At 35.7% G+C, this 18,981-nt stretch overlaps 2 protein-coding genes across 2 annotated transcripts; one reads left to right on the top strand and one right to left on the bottom strand.

Annotated features, from left to right (window-relative positions):
- The first annotated feature begins 138 nt into the window (after positions 1-138).
- Positions 139-15,200, top strand: hpn (hepsin). Its single transcript, XM_004078051.4, has 13 exons — positions 139-305; positions 935-1,091; positions 7,871-7,978; positions 9,211-9,252; positions 9,372-9,501; positions 9,675-9,794; positions 9,980-10,020; positions 10,217-10,382; positions 10,924-11,114; positions 11,497-11,592; positions 11,829-11,971; positions 12,117-12,281; positions 12,849-15,200. The coding sequence occupies exons 2-13, from the start codon at positions 1,055-1,057 to the stop codon at positions 12,891-12,893; spliced, it is 1,284 nt and encodes a 427-aa protein (XP_004078099.1). The 5' UTR covers positions 139-305; positions 935-1,054; the 3' UTR covers positions 12,894-15,200.
- LOC105355972 (B-cell receptor CD22) lies at positions 15,063-18,981 on the bottom strand. Its single transcript, XM_020710069.3, has 10 exons — positions 18,810-18,981; positions 18,400-18,729; positions 18,099-18,323; positions 17,094-17,372; positions 16,680-16,970; positions 16,483-16,564; positions 16,337-16,367; positions 15,981-16,105; positions 15,790-15,899; positions 15,063-15,472 (listed from the first exon to the last, which is right to left on the bottom strand). The coding sequence occupies exons 1-9, from the start codon at positions 18,847-18,849 to the stop codon at positions 15,857-15,859; spliced, it is 1,446 nt and encodes a 481-aa protein (XP_020565728.1). The 5' UTR covers positions 18,850-18,981; the 3' UTR covers positions 15,063-15,472; positions 15,790-15,856.

The following is an 18,981-nucleotide window of genomic DNA, read 5'->3' as shown; positions in this document are numbered from 1 at the left end:
TTTAATTACTCCAGTCTTCCAAATGTTGCTCTCCTTCCTATTAGAAGCGGGCGCTGGTGGTTTTGGTTGATAGAGACGCTGGCAGGAATTTTACCTTCATTTTTTTTCTTTTTCCCCCCTTTTTTTGGTGGGGGGAGTCAGTAACCTGCGAAGAGAGGACTAACTGAAACAAGGAATTTTTGTTAAAATTAAATCCACAGAAAAGTCAATCTTCTGTGGTTATCATTTCACAGAGGAAATAAACAAAAGGGGATTTTATTTATTTTTCTCTAAAGGTTAAAAGGCAGACATCCACTTTCAGAAAGGTAAGTCCTTCTTTAAAAAAAAACAACAGTATACCTCACAGAAATGTAATTATTAAATATAGTCAAATTTGAAATGGAAAAAAAATGCTTTAAAGTCATTCAGACTGTCACATCTTAAGCTTAAAAAAAAGTCAAAACTACTTTTTTGGGCTCTTTTTTTGTTGAACTCTTTTTGGGCTCTTTTCTCTCATTGTTGCTCTGTTGTTCTTTCTTTTGGTCATTAATTATTCAGTTTTCAGCCAAGCACTACTTACCCACATTTTTAATGAGTAACGTATCATTAAATTGGCTAAAATAATAGCAACAACCAAAAATAAAAGCAAAAAAAACCCCAATAAAAACCTGATTTTTGTTTTTTCAGCAAGTTTAGGGAACTCAGTGTTTTTAATCAACTAGTTATTCAACTGTAGTAAAGCTCCTAAGAATAAACAAATGTCTATATCTCAGATATAGATAATAAAGCTACACTCAAACTAATAAGCAGTGAAATTTAATTTGGTAATAAACCTTTTGTTTTTACAAATTTTAGAAGAACTCAGTTTAATGCTACTGCAGTTTAATGCTACTAACAAATCCAACTTTTTTTTTGTTGTATTTGATGACTTTTGTGTTTTTGAAAACACCCTCAGACATTAAGCGCTGCCAAGGACCCAGAGCACCTGCCCAGTGTGGCCTACAAAAGAGGGAAGGAAAGAGGAAAGTACCATTATCATTATCAGCTGTCAGCCTCTGCTTCCTACTGTGAACACATGTATGCTGAGAAGGTAGTGACGGATGGAAAGATGGGTGAGTATTACAGCGTTTTATTTCTTTTCTTCTTTTTCCTCTTTCTTTACACTCACTCACACTTACCATGCAGGGATCAACAGGCTCTGCAGCCATGTTGGAGGCCATTCTGCTTGTTTTCTCTATGTGGGCAAAGACATCAGCTCATCCTGCAGTTAACCATTAACTGGCCTGTTCAGAACTGCTGGCTGTCGCTCCACATTGTCCCTGCATTTATTTTTAACTTGATTTTTTAGCTCAGACAACAGACATGTTCTCATTGTAATATTTGACAGGAATTAAAACATGAATTTGTGAGAACCATTCACATTTAAAAGAAGAAAAAACATCAAGTTAAATGTAATAAAGCAGCAAATGAGATTTTTTTTGTGTGCAGAATTTGGAATTTGTTTATTCTCTAACTCTCTAAAGCATGCGTGTTGACATCATAGTCATATTTCTTTCTTAATTCTGTGTTGAGAGGCAAAACTGAACCTTTCTCCTTGAGTTCATGATTAACCATAGATCCATGACCCAGCATGCTGAAGCGACAGACGGGCAAAAGATTTGACATTTGATATCAATGCAGAAAAAAGGGTAGAAACGTGATTGATGTGACTGGATCTGTTACAGTCTTTTACCATTCTTTTTTATAAACTTCATCAACAGTCAGTTTGAATTTTTTCTTCCAAGTGGTCACTCAGTCTATGGTGCAGTGGGCTCATGAACAGCTCACTGGTTTGAGTCCAAGTGCAGTCATGGATGCTTCCGTGAAGGTTACTCACATTTAACAATCCTGCTTCAGTTTTGCATGCTCATTATATGTCAAACGCAATCTTTTAACTCAGAAAAAAGACTTAAGATCAGCAAATACATATGCAAAAATCCAGTTGGAGACTTTTACTTAGCTCTGGAGTCAACGCAGTGGTATTTTTTTCAAGATCTTCACCTGAAAAAGCAATATTTGTTGTCAGCATCAGTAAGAAATATTAAGTTTTCCTTCTATATTCCAACAGTTTTATGTGCATTAGAAGGAAGACGGCACTGATGTGTTCTCCTGCTCCTTGATGATGGCTGCAGCTGTGTAATGTCTGCTCTTGAGGTGTTGCTGTCAGTGAAGGAAACATAAGACCTAAAAGCTGTGCTGTTATACAAGTACCAGTACTAGAAAGCATCACACAATTAAGCCATCACATTTTTAGTAATGCATGCAAAAAGGCTGATCTTTCACATTTTGTTGCTGCCAAAAAAACCTATCCTGACATCTGTAGAGTTCTTGTACTGAAATCTTACCTCACATCAGCAGCGAAAGAGAAGTTATCTTTGCTTCAAAGATCTTATTCCAGGATTTCTTTTCTTTTCCTTAAAGTTTTCTTCTTGGTTTCTGTCTTTGCTGCAATTTTTATTCAAAGCTTGCTTGTATTCAGCCGAAGGTCCACGCAAAGTGAAGTGTTTTTTGTGTGTCTACAGTAATTACTAGAGTAAGGTAGTGGAACTAGGAGTGGCACATATGGTGTGGTTTATTTTCTTCATGTTTGGGCTGAGATCAAGTGGGCCAACACCTACTATTTTCAGAAACTGTCTGTTTTTTTTGGCCTTCTTTGTGGCATACTGACTCACCACATCCATAGAGAAGCATAAGCAAACAGCCATGCATTCCCGGCAACCACAGGCCTCATTACATCTCTGCTACACACCATGGTTTTGTTAGTTTCTGCTTTTGCACCATGACAACTACGACATGCATTAGTCAGAGTCGGAAATCTGCTTTTTTTTTGTTGTTGCTCTGATTGTTTTTGTTTGTTTTCTTTTTGAGTCTTTTTGTCAAAGTGTGAATGTCTGAGCTTCTAAGTTCAGTGCATCACTGACTCTATACTCACTTAACTACCGGTTTGTCAGCAGCAGAGCTAAATAACTGTTACAAAACGTTCAGATAAATCCCATTTCCCAACAAACAACTGAAGACAGACAAGTAAACATATATTACACATGCACCTCTCAAAATAAAAACCCAACACACACACACAAAAACACAGAATGACAAGCAAAGAGATTAGATTTTTGGCCTGTTGGACAATGACAACGGTATGACTCATTGAAACCACACCTGTTGTACATGTTGGGACTGAGGTGAGGTGTTTTCAAGAAAAACTAAATCTGAATGAAAAAAACAGAAATTGGTAATATGCTGCTTTCTTTCAGCCCATGATAAATTGTCAGACTATTGTCATTATCTGACTTTTTCACTGTTTTCCGTTGTTTTTGGGTGCACTTTATCAAATCTAGAGTGTTTACTATTTTTTGAACGTTAACTTGCTGTTTTGGGAAGAAAACAGTTTAAATAGTTTCATGTGAAGACAAATAAATGGAAGAAAATGTAGAGAGGGGAATGGATGTTGAGGGACAGAGAGTGCACAGATGTGTGGAGTCTAGAGAAGAGGCTTTAAGGTCATTGAATGATCAAATCTCCACAGATATCAGGTTTCGAAATGGAAAAACAGAAAGTCAGCAAACACAGAGCCAGTTATTGTCCCAGAACAACACGGACTTCTTGTCATTTTTTTTTTTTTGAACAGGAATGTTATCAACGGACAGACTGTGGAGTATAGACAGTACAACAATTAAAAAAGGGGGGGTGGGAAAGGTAGGATTAGGAAAAACATTTTCACATTCAGATCCATTACAATTAAAATTGTAACATTTTGATTATGTTAACTTTTAATATGTAACAACAGCACAGAGGCATTTATGTCTCTTATCTTTTTTATCTCTTGCTTTATGACTATAGATAGAATTCGTTTATTTATTGTTTTGCCATATTAAAAAAAAACATTTAATTAATCATTTTATTTATTTATTAGTGGCTGTTGTAAAGTAATTTCAGACTCGATCTGTATCTGATGTTGTGTCCCAATCAGGGATCGAATATTTATTTTGTTTTTATTATTATCAGATAAATATTATTATCAGATAAATCCACTATGAGAAGTCTACTTGTTATGAACAGATCTTGACATTATTTTGCTGTAAAGGACGGCAGATTACAGCAGCAGTTTGAGTAGGAGGCGCTATTCATGCAACAATTTTGGAAGACAGTCATCATTTATTTTTAGGATCTTTAAATGGAGATTTGAATCAAATATGACCAAAATCTTCAATAGTTCTGAAGATACTAAAGCTATGGTCACAAAACTTTCTCACATGCTTCATCTATTTTTACTAGTTAATAGATCATTGTTTTTCCTACTTGATTTAAGTATTTTACTTGATTGCTCAAGCTACTTCACAGATGTGCTCTTTTTACGTGTTAAATGAACAAATTAAGTGAATAAAATAAAAATGGGGAACAAATCAGATCTGTTATTTTGCATTTGTTCATTTTTTTAACGTGTTAAAACAGTATCAGATCAGGACTTGATCGGCAAATACTCAAAATCAAATGACTTGGGATGGTATAGGGCCAAAAAAACTTGGACGTGACATCCCTAGAAATAACATTTGACTGATACCATGCAAAGATCTGAAAAGAGCTGAAAATGTAAATTTATCAAAAACTTCTTGTATGATTTGATGCATAAACCTGAGATTTTCTTTGTTCAAGACTTTTGCAATATTATTTGTGATGACAGATAATAATCTGACTACTGGTACATGTAGTGTTTCTTCCGTCAGAGTAATCATTGCTGCATTCATCCTTAATAAACTTAAGGGTCAGATTGATGTGATTGGGCTATTGACAGATTAATGGCTATGTAATTACCTGTCAAGATAGTTTTATTCTTTATTTTTTAGTGGACTATAAATATTGGAAAAATCTAGTTTTGTTCTATATAAATCACAGGAGATTAGTACATTATAAATCTAATGCTGTATTTTAACCCATAGGTGAAAGTATTGGTTAAGTATTGGACATACAGTGGGTTTTCTTGTCATTGTCTCATGTTTTGAAATGTTTCCCCACTCATCCAAGAGGCCTCATCACTTAACCCCTAATGAAAGCTCTTGAATGAGTGGTAAAACATCTCAAGAAAGAAGCTCTTAAGTCCAGATGTCAGGACTCAACTTCAAAACACCTGGAAAAGCAAGACTGTTCATTGACAAAAGAAGGAAGGTTATTAGCCGAAGTCAGCCCCGTTACTCTCTCCTTTGCTTTCAAACGCGATGCCAAAACACAACAAAGGTGCATCAGTCTCACCCTGAACAGGCAGTGTGTCTATTATCAGTTCTGATCTGTAACTGAGCACTTTTTACCACAAAGAAACCAATTGCCATCTGTGTGGTCACAGTTACCTTTGACAAACGAAGGAGAGGGAACAGTTTTAGATTGTAGAATCTCAAAAGTGTATAAAATGCAATAATGAGGAGTTTTTACACAACCCCTTCCAAATACACACATACAGTTTATGGATTCCTGGCTGCCCCACTGGCCAGCATAGACCTATCAAGCAAGATCTAATTTTTTTTATTATGGTAGTAAATGCAGATGGACTCTTGGTTTTGTCTTCAGGAAATAGAAAGTTAGATAGTACATTATTATAGCTAATAAACATAAACATAGATAACTATTACATGGGCATGGCCGTCACTCGTTGAAACATATAGTAACCTCGTATAACTCCTCCTTAAAGACCTTAACATTATTTAGTGTGAGGCAGCCTATAGTTCTTGTTAAGTGTTGTTGTTCACTTTTATTGCACTTTTTCTACTCTTCAATAAATTCCTTCCAAATGCAAATTTAAATATTTAATTTCTTCCTAAAGAGAAATGTGTTTTTTTATTTTAAATTATCTGATAGTCCGTAAAACACATTAACATTTGTTCTTTGTGTACTTAGACTGAAAGTACATAACAGACATTGTCAATCACAACTATGGTGTCCAATTATAATGAAAATGTCCCAGGTCTTTTCTGAGATATTTTCATTTATTTATTTATTTTGTACGCTTGTAAATAGAAGTCACTGAACTCGTTAAGAAATTAGAAATTATTCTAAACATGCATAAAGATAAAAATCAATGCAATAGTAGGATCTTTGCAGCCTGAACACTTAACTATGATTCAGACACTGTGCGTGTTGAAGCCTCAACGAAGGCAAATTATTGATGATTGTTCAAGACTAATTGTTGCTCAGCTTATGGCAATCTTCAGTGCTTGCAGATAGTTGTCCTAAATCTTTCACAACCTGTAAAATTGTGTCAATACATACAGTACATCTCTTGCTTTCAAATTAAATGTTTGTTTGAATAAAAGTTTTTGTTTGAAAAATACTTGCGTTGCAGGAATAACTGAACAATAACTAAAGTTTTTGTAAATCCAATAAAAACAAAAACAAAACAAAGATCACTAAAAGAAATAAAAAAGTAGCATGGGGCGAGTAGGAAGGTTTGCAGGGACAGGTAACACAGTGGAATATGCTGCTCTAAAGGATGCAACATACTGGCATGCCTCATTGTATCTAAAGCCAGGATAAAATATTGTGTAAGAAGCAAATGTCCACTTTTGGAGATGAGACACGATGAAGTATCAGGTTAAGAGGCTTAATCTAATTCTATATGATGTACATTAAAGTGCTTTTCATAATTCAATAATGTGTTTGTGATCATAATGTGTTTATGATGTATCAGTGTTGCAATGACTTGAGATGTGTTAGATAAAACAGGGCTTGTCCCTGTTGATCGCTTAAATGTAAATACATTGGGAGACTCTAATGACAGAAACAAGTCTGCAACCGACAGTCAAAATGAGTAATTTAGATAAACAATTGTGTTGTGGTGCTCATTCAGCATTGTGCATGTCTATTACCTGCAAAGTATTCTAAACTCGCAAAATCAAAGGTGGATCTTGTTGTATGCTGTGCAATAGCATGCTTCTTTTCTGCTGTCATTATAACAGGTGACTATTTCTGCAGCCACATCTTAAAACCTTTAAAAACTGAATTATCCTGCATTCAAATATACCGTCGAGACTTGCAGCTTGCAGAATCTGATTTCTTGTCTTACAGACTCTGTGTTAGCAGGGTGACCCTAACCTCCAGCTATTGTCTGGTCTGCTGTGTTGCTTTAACCTTGATGATGATGATGATGACCACTGGTTTGTGCACTGGGAAATGATAGGCAGTGACCTGTCCCAAGTGATAACGGGCGTGCAGACACACTGACAGTGCACATTTTGTAAAGCAGGTTTCTAAGTATAGTTGTGTTATTGCCTTGATGGGCAGAAGCACAGAACTAAGGGAAACGATGACTTTGAAGGGAGAATTCTTAAATAAAATATATGGACTCAGATTAATTATAATTACAAACATAAGATGCAAACTGAGAAATACAGCTCAGAACAGAGGAAAACGACACACAGAGAAGGTCTCTGAGAACAACATCTGTGTGAAGGTGCACAGGTCACAAATTACATGTGCACATGGGACAGGCATGGCACTATATCCCACTTTTAAGAGTTTGTACTTGCTTTGTGGAGAAAGGATAGACTTTAGACTATTGACTGAATCGGTATCATTTGTACCTTTCTGTCTGTGCCAGGCTTTTTTCTTTTTTTTTTACTTTGGTCAACTGAGCTGAGTGCATTTTACCACCGTTTACTAGAACTTTATGGTCCAAGAATAAAATATAGAATGAATTTCCACTTTTACCAGATCACTTGTGCAAACATATCAATGCATTATTAACGTTGAAAACCAAATACCTTAAATTATTTTCTCAACATTTTACAACTTGTCAATGCAGTTTAGACAAATATTTGATGCATTTTGTGAGTGACTTGTGTTTGTGGTGTCTGTCTGAGTGTAGGGAGCAGGGGGATCTCTCTGACCTGCGTGCTGACCCCCTGGCGGCTGATCGGGGTGTGTGTAACTGTCATGATCCTGGGAGCCATTGGAGCTGCTGTTTGGGCCGTAGGTCAGATTGCATTTCTTTTTCATACACATGTTTTTGTCTCATACATTAATTTCACAACAAAAAGCAATCCAACAGGTGCAGCACAAATCTAAATGTTTTTAACAAACTATAAAATTCAGGGTATGGCTATTTACACCAGCAGAAGTAAATTTACATCAGGAAGTTTGAGCTTGACATAAAGTAAAAAGAAATCAACCTTGATTCAGTGGGAGAACTAGTACTAGAACTAGAAGGAAGGTATTTAATGTACTTCTATCATAGGGGTGATGATTTTATCTTGAATTCATAACAAAAATTGGAAACACAACACGTCATTGTTTATTTCCAGAAAGCTGTTTTTTCTTATTAAGGTTCAACACTTATTCCATTCATTTTGTAGCATAATATTTAAATTTGCTCCATCTAAACGCGATAATAACACCCAAAGTGCAGGAACTTTTATTATTTTTTTTTAATAAATCACAACAAAACAACAGAAATAGAATGAATAGAATTTATTTTATTATTTTTCCACAGCTTTTTATTAAAGAATGAGTCATGACAACACAGCAACTTCAATAATACGAGTTACATTTTCCTTATTATTACACTGTGTATTCTTGACACTGTGTATTTTTTAAATGTAGTGGGTCTGTGTACTCCTTTATACTGATTGGACTATGAGTCTGGAATAAATTCTATCTATCTATCTATCTCATGAAAAAAAGGAAAAAAAAGGAAGAAGAAAAGATAAGCTGTATCGTATGAAATTTTACTCAAAACACATATCTACACACAAACAAACAAAATAAAAAATAGTAATTACTTAAAACAAAACTTAAAAACAATGAACATTGCTTCTCTTATCTGATACCGTCACAGCACTCCTTAACAAAAAGCTTTTAAGATGAGGTTGCAAAATTCCATGCAGTTGAAATCAAAAATCTGTTGAATCGTCTGTTAGGTCTAGATTTTGAATATAACTGATAAAGGGTCCACAAATGTCTTCAAATACAGTAGGTGTTGTTTGGTTTTATAAATATACACTATTCTTTCCAAAGGAAGGCAAAACAACATTTGTTTAAGTTGTTAGGTCTGTTAAAATATGTTGTCTGCTGTAAATATCCACTCTTGAAATTGTTTGCAGCATTGAGTGTAATTGTGTGATTCTGTTTGTACAAGATAAAAATAAAAACACCTTTTTTACATCCATTGATTTAATATATGTATATATATATATTGTATCATTGTAGTCACATATTGCACAACAGAAGAGGAGACAGGGCTGTATGATGGTGAGTTAAAGAGAAACTTTTGTTTGTTCACTTGAACCTGAATATGTTTACATAAATTGTTGTTACTTTTCTAATTTTGTTATAATTAATGCTAATATTAACTTGTTCTCTCCCTGCAGTTCAGGTGAACTCCTCTGACCAGCGTCTCAGAGTCTTTGACTCCGCCCAGAGGAGGTGGCGTCAGGTGTGTTCCTCTTCAGCCAATGAACTCCTCGCTAGCATCAGTTGTGAAGAAGTTGGTTTTGTCAGGTGAGGAATTTCAATTAAGCATCGCAAATGTTTAATGTATTGTAATCTGATGGTTTAAATTTGAATCTGAAAACCGTCAGTATGTAAAAAAGAGCTGATCCAGCATTTCCTGTCCTGTCCTTCCATATTTACAAGTGAAATAGTTGTAATAACCAAAGCCCGTGTTGTTTCAGTGTGGTAAACTACTCGGTGGCTGCAGTGCCAGAGGGCAGCGGTGATGTTGGAGATTTCTTCTGTGTCAGACAGGAAGAACTCAGCTTTGGCAAAAAAATCAAGGACTCATTATATCCATGGTAAGTATTTGGTTTCTTTTTGTATTCCAACAAAAATGATAAATGATATCAAAAAGGAAAAATGTAAACACGTTTTTTAATCCAAACTTGTTTTAGTTTTTTCTAACAAGTTTTCTTTCACTCTTGGTATTCCAAAAGAAAAGTAACTTTTTCTGTCTGTTCTGTTACTGTTTTCTCTTTTCCAGTGACTGTGAGAGCAGGGAAGTTCTCACACTGCTGTGCCAAGGTAAGATACCAGATCTGCTCTCTTTCTGTCTAACACACTGGCACACTTTATGTGCTGATATCTAAACCAAGCACTGTCTTATTTGTTTGGTACCTATTTTCTTGTCTGCCTATAGTCTTTTTTTTCATTTTAGAAATACTTGCAGTTTTTATTGGTTAACTGTGACTATATATTTGTATTTTCACTCCTCTCTCAGACTGTGGCCGGCGCAGTTTTGCTGCAGACCGTATAGTGGGGGGCGTGGATGCACGTCAGGGCAGCTGGCCCTGGCAGGTCAGCTTGCAGTATGATGGCGTTCACCAGTGTGGAGGATCCATCATCTCCAACCACTGGATTATTTCTGCAGCTCACTGCTTCCCAGAGTTAGTTCCTTTTAGCTCTTAAAAACCCACTCTGATCATTTTACTTTTCTAAAAGTATTCCCAGAGGTCTTTTAATTATGATTATGCCGGATTTTTTTAGCCAAAATCAAAAAACCTGTGTTGTCTTCTAGGACATAGTTTCAGCTGAGTGGCAGTAGTTCATTAGGTGGGGACTGTAGGCACAGGGCAAACCCCCTGCTTCCCCCTCTCCAATACTGAACTTGGAGCAGGGAGCTTGTGGGCTGTATTTTCTTTTTCCAACAACATTTTAGCGTCTGTTCCTGATTTACAACAATTTAAATAAAGAAATACTCAGAAATGCAATTTTAAGCTTAATTTTGATGTGTAGTATATCTTTTCTATTATCAGAAAAGTGCCCCAAGAACACATTAAAAAACACCAAAAAGACAATTTTCGTTAGAGTGGCTCTTTAAACACGCTGAAGTTTTAAATGTAGGTCTCTCCTTTTCTGTCTTTAGTTTATGAAATTAAGATAAAACCCTGTTTAAGATATCATATTGTGTGCTTTTTTTCACACCAGGCGTTATCGTTTTGTCAATCGGTGGCGTGTATTGCTGGGCTCTATCTACAACAAACCAGTCAACGCCAATGTTGCAGAAGTGAAGACCATAGTTTACCACAGCAGCTACCTGCCCTTTGTAGATGCTAACATTGATGACAACAGCAGAGACATCGCAGTCCTGGCTCTTGCTCAACCTCTCACTTTCAGCGGTAAGTTATTATGCTTTTCAGATACAAGTATGGGACAACACCATGTGTCTGTGCACATTTGGTTGCATGAGAATTTATACTAACCATATTATGAGGCTTTTTTGTGTGGTTAATGTTTTACTGTTGGGGGTATTAGGGAATTTGGCTGATTTACTTGATTTACAAAGCTTCGCTGGCACCTCCCTACTGACAAACCCTTTTTTTCTCTTAGACACATCTCTTGTCTAAGAGATTTTTTAAGTAGAAAAACAGCTGAGGAAAATTGAATCTAGCTGATAAATATAAATCGATTTGGTCACATCTGTTGTTGGTTTCATCATGTTCACAATTCATAATTGATGGTGTTTTTCTTTTTCTTTGACACATGTATTTGTGCTTGCAGAAAATATCCAGCCTGTCTGTCTGCCCACATATGGTCAAAGGCTAATAGATGGACAGGTTGGGACAGTAACAGGCTGGGGAAATGTTGGCTACTATGGTAAGGTCTCAGTGTCATTACAGCTCTCTTTTTGACAGCAACTTCCTGATTATCAGAAAGGTTTACTACGTATGGATGACCATGCTTTTGCTTTCACATGTTTGCTGAGTATGTGTGCTATGACACCAGTTTCCACAAGTCATACTTTGGAGCTTTTTCTGTGAATGAGTCCTGACAAGTGAACGTGTGCTTTTGCATATTTAAATTTTTTTTTATGTGTTTTTATCTGCTTACAGGGGCTCTGGCAGATGTTCTCCAAGAAGCAAACGTCCCCATCATTAGTGATGTTGTCTGTAACGGCCCTGATTACTATGATAACCAAATCACCACCAGCATGTTCTGTGCTGGTTATGAGAAAGGAGGCATTGATGCCTGTCAGGTGAGAGGGAGAGAGCTTTTACCGTAGGACAGTTAGATTTCTGTGCTTTTATTTGCCATCTTTTGTTGTTTTTAGCTTGAACTTGAATATCAGTGATATCGGAAGGTGTTTTTTGTCATGAGATCAACTGCTGTTGTGCCTTTAGGGAGACAGTGGGGGTCCTTTTGTTGCCACTGACTGTCTGTCAAAGACTAGTCGCTATCGTTTATTGGGAGTGGTGAGCTGGGGAACGGGCTGTGCCATGGCCAAAAAACCTGGTGTCTACACCAGAGTGTCACGATTTCTGCCATGGATATCTACAGCCATGAGGGTAAGAATCACACTATATTTTCACATAGGAAAAAAAAGTTATCCTTTTAAAATCTGCTGTACTTAACTTATCACAGCTCTGTTATAAAAAGCTAATTTCAAAAGCAGTGATTCTGAGCCTGCCCTTATAAAACTTTCATGCTATTCAGGATCGCAAAAATATTTAAAATTTAGTTCAATTAGCCGTGGTTTTGGAAAAGTTATACATTCTTTAGACTAGGAAAACACAAAAAATGTATGATGTGCCAACCTCAAAGCTGCAACAATAGGAAATATCAGAAAGTGTCAGTTTTTTAATTTCTTTTTAAAGCTGGTAGATGCTGTTTAACAAACATAAAACCAACTGACTGCTTTTTTTAGTCTGTATATTACTTATAGTGTCAGCTTGGAACAGCTAAAAAAAATGTCTCTTTATATTTGAGACAAATTAAGTTTTTTATGTTGCAATCACAGATGCTTTAGTGTCGTATCATTAAATGTACTTAAGAATTTGTTAAATAGTTCTCTTGTCAGACACACACATTTCAATTTTCTTTGACTCAGATTGTCTGCTCCTTTTGTTTTCCAGAACTATCACAACATTCCGGGTGTTCACAAAATGGCCCGAATATGAAGTTTTTGTCTGCTCAGCTTTCTATTTAATTGCAATATGAACAGTTTTGATTATTATACTGTGACTTTGTGGCAGATGGATGTAAGGATGTGATCAATCCTCTATATTTTGTTCTCACTAAAATATTTTACTGAGAATTAAAAAAAAAGTCCTATTAAAAGTGTAAAGAAAGACTCATCAGAAAAAGACTGAAGGAACTTGGCCAAATAGCTCCTATTGAGTTACAATGACATAATAAGGTCAAAGAGGAGAAGCTGAGTCTTTTTGTCTTGTATTTTGCAGAAATAGAATTATATTATTTTCTTCAGGTTTTGTTGTTGTTGAGAAAGCTAAAAAACACAAAAATACATCATAAATTATAACAATATTTTTATGTTTGAAGCATAAACTTACCTGACAACGATTCTTTATTGATCCTAGGTTAATAAAATGTATCTTTTTGTGATGTTTTTATTAGTTTGCTTTATAGAATCCTAGTCTTCAGGGCCAGATTTCCTACAGATTTGACAAATTCTAAGTATAACTGGCACAGAAAGTTGCAGGAAAGGAAAAATGTTAAGTATTAGGAATTAAGCAGTACAGATTGATTTGATAAAATGAATATTCCAAAGTCAAAACAGATTACATCATTCGTGTGAAATAGAGAACTTTTGTCATTCATTCTCATCTTTTTATGTACATTAGTTTGTCTCATGGAAACTTACAATCTCATTCAGTAAAATCTTATAATGATGACGGTTCCTCATATTCCAGTCATTAGGTTGTAAATAGTCATAATCATTGAAACTTCAAACATGTTACAATCTTTAAAAGATTAAGATTCAAGTGCAGTTAATGCTACATGTTCTCAGCAGATGCAGTTTCTTTGTTCTCTGTGTTACTTCACTGTTTTCAACCCAGAATCCACGTTCCCGCGTTAACAAACATCATGTCATGTGGAAAACTGAGGACACTTGTTTAACTGTCAGGATATAAACCTGCTACTTAACACAACCTTTACAGCCTTAAAATGACTAAATATTTTATCTATTACTCCAACTTATTTATAAGATAGTTAAAAACGAATCCAGTCTTGTAGAAGTTAGTGACATGAATCTCCACTGAGCCAAACTGCCCAAGTGAACATTTGGATGCACAAGGAAACCTTTAAATTTTAAATTATTTAAACTTAAAACAAAGAGCTTTAATGACTGATTAAAGGCTTTAAAACTTTGCTGCATGGCAGCAAAACCAGAACTTATTAACCATCACTGTCAGTCTTGACAATTGACCAATCCTTTTCAATTCACGGAAGTGTCACCCGTATGAAAATTGATCATTAATAATTGCGATCTCTTTATATCTTTCTTATATATCTTATATATCTTTCATATATTGGAGTAGAGCTGTGAAAGTAAAAGCTTAGAGCAAGAGTCCTGGGATTTGGGCTGCTTTAACATTTTGCACCAAGCTTTTTCCAACTATATGTGGTGAACATGCGCTAGTAGAAAAAGAAACAGCAGAATCCCCTCCCTGCTTGTCCAGTGTGAACACTAAGGGCTAAAAGCGTACTGAAGAACCTGCATTAAACGCATTCATGATCTTGCGTCACATGTCCTGTGTGTCCTTAGCTTTGAAGGTGATTACTGAATTAAGTGGATTTGATCTTTCTTCCTTCGTCCCTTTAGGCTTGAATGGTAAAATTTTAGTCCTGACAGTGTACTTACTTTTTTCACATGACTTAAATAAACTAAGCTACTTGTATAATGAGTAATATAAAATATAATATTAACTGTACGGTCATGTACAACATGATTAAAACAAAATCTAAACAATAAAAACACAAATATCAGCCATTTTATTATGATGAAAAACAAATCTGTTTTTCTGTGTTTATTAAAGTGGGTTCCTAATTTCTGAAGTTTAGGTTGCAGTGTCATCCTCTCATGTCACCTCTTTTTTTTTACATTTTTTTCTGTAAACAGTACAATGGCTAATCAGAACACATATTTTTAAAGTGTTTAGAAATAAGAAGAAACCAAAGGCACATCATTTAAACAAAATACTGCAGCTCTTGCTATACGTTTTTGCTGTTGAAGTGAATGCAACAAAGTTTTGAGTCTCTTGGCTAAAGAGAATAATGCAGTTTAAATATACATTTATAGTAGACAAAAAAGTAAAAGAAAATGGTTGATTTATGTACATTTTATTTTCTTGCTGCTAGATAGCAGATCAGCCAATGTATGTTTGTAGCTATTACATGGACATAGTAAATAAACAATGTAAACTGAAACTTGTTAATAAATAACATTTTTTGACAACTTGTGGCAATAATGTTGTTTTTTTTTTCAAACACAAACGTGTTTTTTTTATGATCATCAATACATATTTTTTGAAAGGCAAAAAAAGGTAAAGCAAAGGAAACAACTTAAACAACTAGTATTTACTTTTTGTTTAAAAACTACTGTAAAATAAATGCCCCTAAATGAATATAGCATGTATAATGTGTTTTTTGAACATTTTAAAATACTTGCAGCAGAAGAGAATCTTAGCTGGTTTTGACCACTGTGGCATAAACCACACAGTTATCTTCCTTGAATCTGTGAAAGAAAAAAACATTTTAAGCAAATTTAGAATGATTCTATTTTTATTTTTGGTCTTTATTAAAATGTAAAATAATAATTAAGAAAAATCAAATTTATATTAAAACAAAGTAAACTCACGTTTGATGTAAATAACAACAACTTGAAGAAACTTAAAACCATGAAATAATCATTTGGCATCATTTACAATTAAATTCATCAAAAAGGACAAAAACTCTTATTTATCGTTCAGTTACTGATTGGTTGCAATTTGGGGAGATTTTTTTGAGAAAAACAATAAAGACGAGCTACTAGTTCAATTAAAATAAACAAACCGTGAGCCATGTGATCCCCTGCTGTCATCAACACTGACTGAAGACTTCGGGTGTCTGCATTTGATGTTTAGTGTGGAGTAAGAAACTTCATCCTCGTACGATGTAGAAGCCTAAGAAAAACAAAAATATTTGGTTTCCTGCAAATTTCTGTTTTAGTCAACCGAAAAAGTACTGTTTAGTCTAAGTTTTACATTTTGATGTGAATCCCCCTGAGAAGCTGCAGCAGAGGAGAAAGGGGTAGCATGGTAATGTTGGCATAAACAGCATTGGGATCAGAGTTTGACTTTCTCACACCAGGCCTGAGGTCAACTGCTGTCTGTTGGAGACAATTCAACAAAATGAATCTGTTTTTGACTTGTCGTGTTAACATTTTCTGCTCTTGAATTCAAATATAAAAACTTTATTGGGTTTTTAAGAAAAAAATGTCTTCGCTGAAAAGCTAGTATAAAAGCCTTGAAAGCTCAGTGTTTGAAACTAACTGGTTATTTGCAGCATTGACATTTTGCCATAACAGAATTCTACATAATTATATGTCAAACATGCTCACCTTTTGGCTTAAAGTGCTTTTCCGTGTCTTCCTGCCAAGAGGAAAAAAAAAACTTTATAAGAGGCTAAGAGAATGTTGATGAACACTGAGCAACATTAAAAAAAAATCAAGAAAACAACAACTCTCCTCTTCAAACAGTGACTCACCTGAACAAAAGCAGCCCCATCAGCAGCACCACTGCAGAAAGACAGACTCCTGTTCCAGCTAAGATTGGGAGGAGATTTCTGTCTGTGGTAGACACAGAATCATCTTTGAATGGAAATGTTTAAATTGCAGCAGCAACAATAAGTTAACCCTTTTCTAAAAGATGTAAAAGTCTGAAGTGTAAATGTGCAGCACCAACCATGAGGGCTTTCTGGCATGGCCAGCAGGACTTCAGTTGAGTTGTTTTCTCCGAAACTGGTTCTGACATTGCAAAAGTATAGACCGGAATGGAGTTCCATCATGAACACGAGAGACAACATCTTTCCCGAGCCGACCTGGACCGGAGTGCTGGAGCTGTCTGAGAGCGTCCTCCTGTACCAGGTGTAGGTGTCTGCTGCAGTGTTAGCTTCACAGCTACAGGTCAGGTTTATACTGCTGCCTTCAACAGCACGCTCCGGATTTACTGACACTGTAATGTTCATGGGAGGGTCTGAAAGAAACGTTAGCAGATTCATCACTTTGTATAGATTTTCTTCACTTATTTACCTCCCTTGTTGAAATAATGAATTACATGTGTGATGTTTTTGATGGATCAGATCGTCTTCATACTCACACTGAACCTCTAGATGGATCCCTAATGACTTTACTAGGCTACTGCCTCTCCAGCGTATGCCGTTCCAGGCAATGCAGTGGTATTGGCCGGTCTGGCTGGGATGAATGTCTGAAATGATGAAGTTCTGCCCAGAGTGGACGAGTTTTCCGTCTTTGAACAGACTGTAGCCTGTTTGAGTAACAGAAGGGTTGGCATCACTGCTGCAGGTAAAGGTCACAGTGCTTCCTGCGTTGACGGTTCCTGCCGGACTCACAGACAGAAACACCCCTGTAGGAGCATCTGTTTAACAAAAGTAAAACTACTTTAGTAAATAATAGACAGAATATAATTAATATTAGTGTTTGAAGAACATCATTAGTAGTGAGTCTAGATCAGAGGTCTGCAACCTGAGGCTCTGGAACCACATGAGGCTCTTTCATCCCTCAATTTGGATAAACAATTTTAGCCACATCCTTTTAGTTAGTTTTCTTTAGTTGTTTTAAGTTTTGTCATGTTGATGTTTAACATGTCAGATAACTGAGAAAAATGATGGTAAGAGTGGTTTATTATTAGAAGGTTAAATCCCATGTAAAAAAAAAAAGAGAGAAAAATTACACCACTGTTGTCATATTGATATTTGAGAGTAAAATGAGAATAAGGATGATGTCATTGTTGAAGAAAATTGCAATGTTTGTCTTTCTTACATTTTTAGTTCAAGTAGATCTGTTGTAACAAGAGGATCTTGTTTTACACAAGTTGTATTTTATTTGTTGTATTTTATATTTTATCTGTAAAAATAAAGTACCGGTAAGTTAAAATTATTATGTAAAGAAAATTGCACAACTTTTAGAATTTACTATCGTAAATATTTAAAAACTACATTTTATACATAAAACAAGCACTGGTTTTGTGACTCTCATTAGGTTTTGGTCAGCAGGAAATTAGACCAAATGGCTCATTTAGTGTTGAAGGTTGCAGACCTCTGGCCTAGATTGAGTGAACTTTTAAGTATTTCCAGTTACTCACAGAGAACAGTCAGAGCAACAGAGGCCGATCTGGCTGAATCCTGTTGGTACACAGCACAGTAATATCTCCCAGCATCCTTCTTGGTGGCCTGGAAAACCGTGGTGTTAACAGGTAGCCCCTCTCTCATCCACATAATGTCTGCCTGTTCGGGACAGCCTGACACACAGGTCAGCCTCACGGTGTCCCCCTCATCCACTTGGTGTGGGTGCACCACAGCTGTCAGTTCTGACACAGAGACAAATTGATTATCACTCAAATCTGTATCAGACACACAAATCTGGTCATAGTTTTGTGCCATTACCTTTCACAGACAAAAAAGTGTGCACGTGACCTTTAATTTCTTTATGTGTTGTTACGAAACCAACAGCATATTCTCCTTCATCACCGAATTGCACATCATTAATTCTAAGACTACAGCCATTCTGATGGTCAAACATGTACTCAACGTGGTTGGTGGGTGAGGGAAGTTCTGATAGGAGAAAATACTTTAACTTGTCTGCCACTTTTTGGATTTTGTACCAGTTGATGGAAAGGACGCTCAACCCAGGAATATTGTTGTACTTGCACTTTAAAACCACTGACGTCCCTCTTAGAGCACACTGGTGCTTCAGGATCTCGTCACTCGAGACACCTTTGAACAAAATCCAACAACAGCAACCATTTACAAAATGACGCACAAGAAAAAGAAAAGTGAAAGGAAATTTTCCTTACCTGATATAACTAGCATTGTTGTCAAAATCAGTCTTTCCATTGTCGGAAATCACAGTTTCTACAATTGAAACTAAAGTCTATTATTTTGCTTTGAAAAATATTATACCCATCCAAAGCAAACTTAATATTCCTTCTCAGAATTTTTTATCTGACTGTGAAAAGGAGAAGTTAA

This window comes from Oryzias latipes, chromosome 16 (genome assembly GCF_053564925.1).
Source record: "Oryzias latipes strain Hd-rR chromosome 16, Olatipes_Hd-rR_3.1".
Taxonomy (NCBI): domain Eukaryota; kingdom Metazoa; phylum Chordata; class Actinopteri; order Beloniformes; family Adrianichthyidae; genus Oryzias; species Oryzias latipes.
This window is presented reverse-complemented; position numbering and strand designations above follow the sequence as displayed.

Excerpts from the sequence above, each read along its gene's own strand:
- hpn (XM_004078051.4), top strand. The coding sequence starts at position 1,055 with ATGTATGCTGAGAAGGTAGTGACGGATGGAAAGATGG. Across the intron at positions 10,383-10,923 it reads GCAGCTCACTGCTTCCCAGA|GCGTTATCGTTTTGTCAATC; the intron begins GTTAGTTCCTTT and ends TTTTCACACCAG. Across the intron at positions 12,282-12,848 it reads GGATATCTACAGCCATGAGG|AACTATCACAACATTCCGGG; the intron begins GTAAGAATCACA and ends TTTGTTTTCCAG.
- LOC105355972 (XM_020710069.3), bottom strand. The coding sequence starts at position 18,849 with ATGGAAAGACTGATTTTGACAACAATGCTAGTTATATCAG. Across the intron at positions 16,971-17,093 it reads GATCCATCTAGAGGTTCAGT|ACCCTCCCATGAACATTACA; the intron begins GTGAGTATGAAG and ends CGTTTCTTTCAG. Across the intron at positions 16,565-16,679 it reads CATGCCAGAAAGCCCTCATG|ACAGAAATCTCCTCCCAATC; the intron begins GTTGGTGCTGCA and ends TGTCTACCACAG.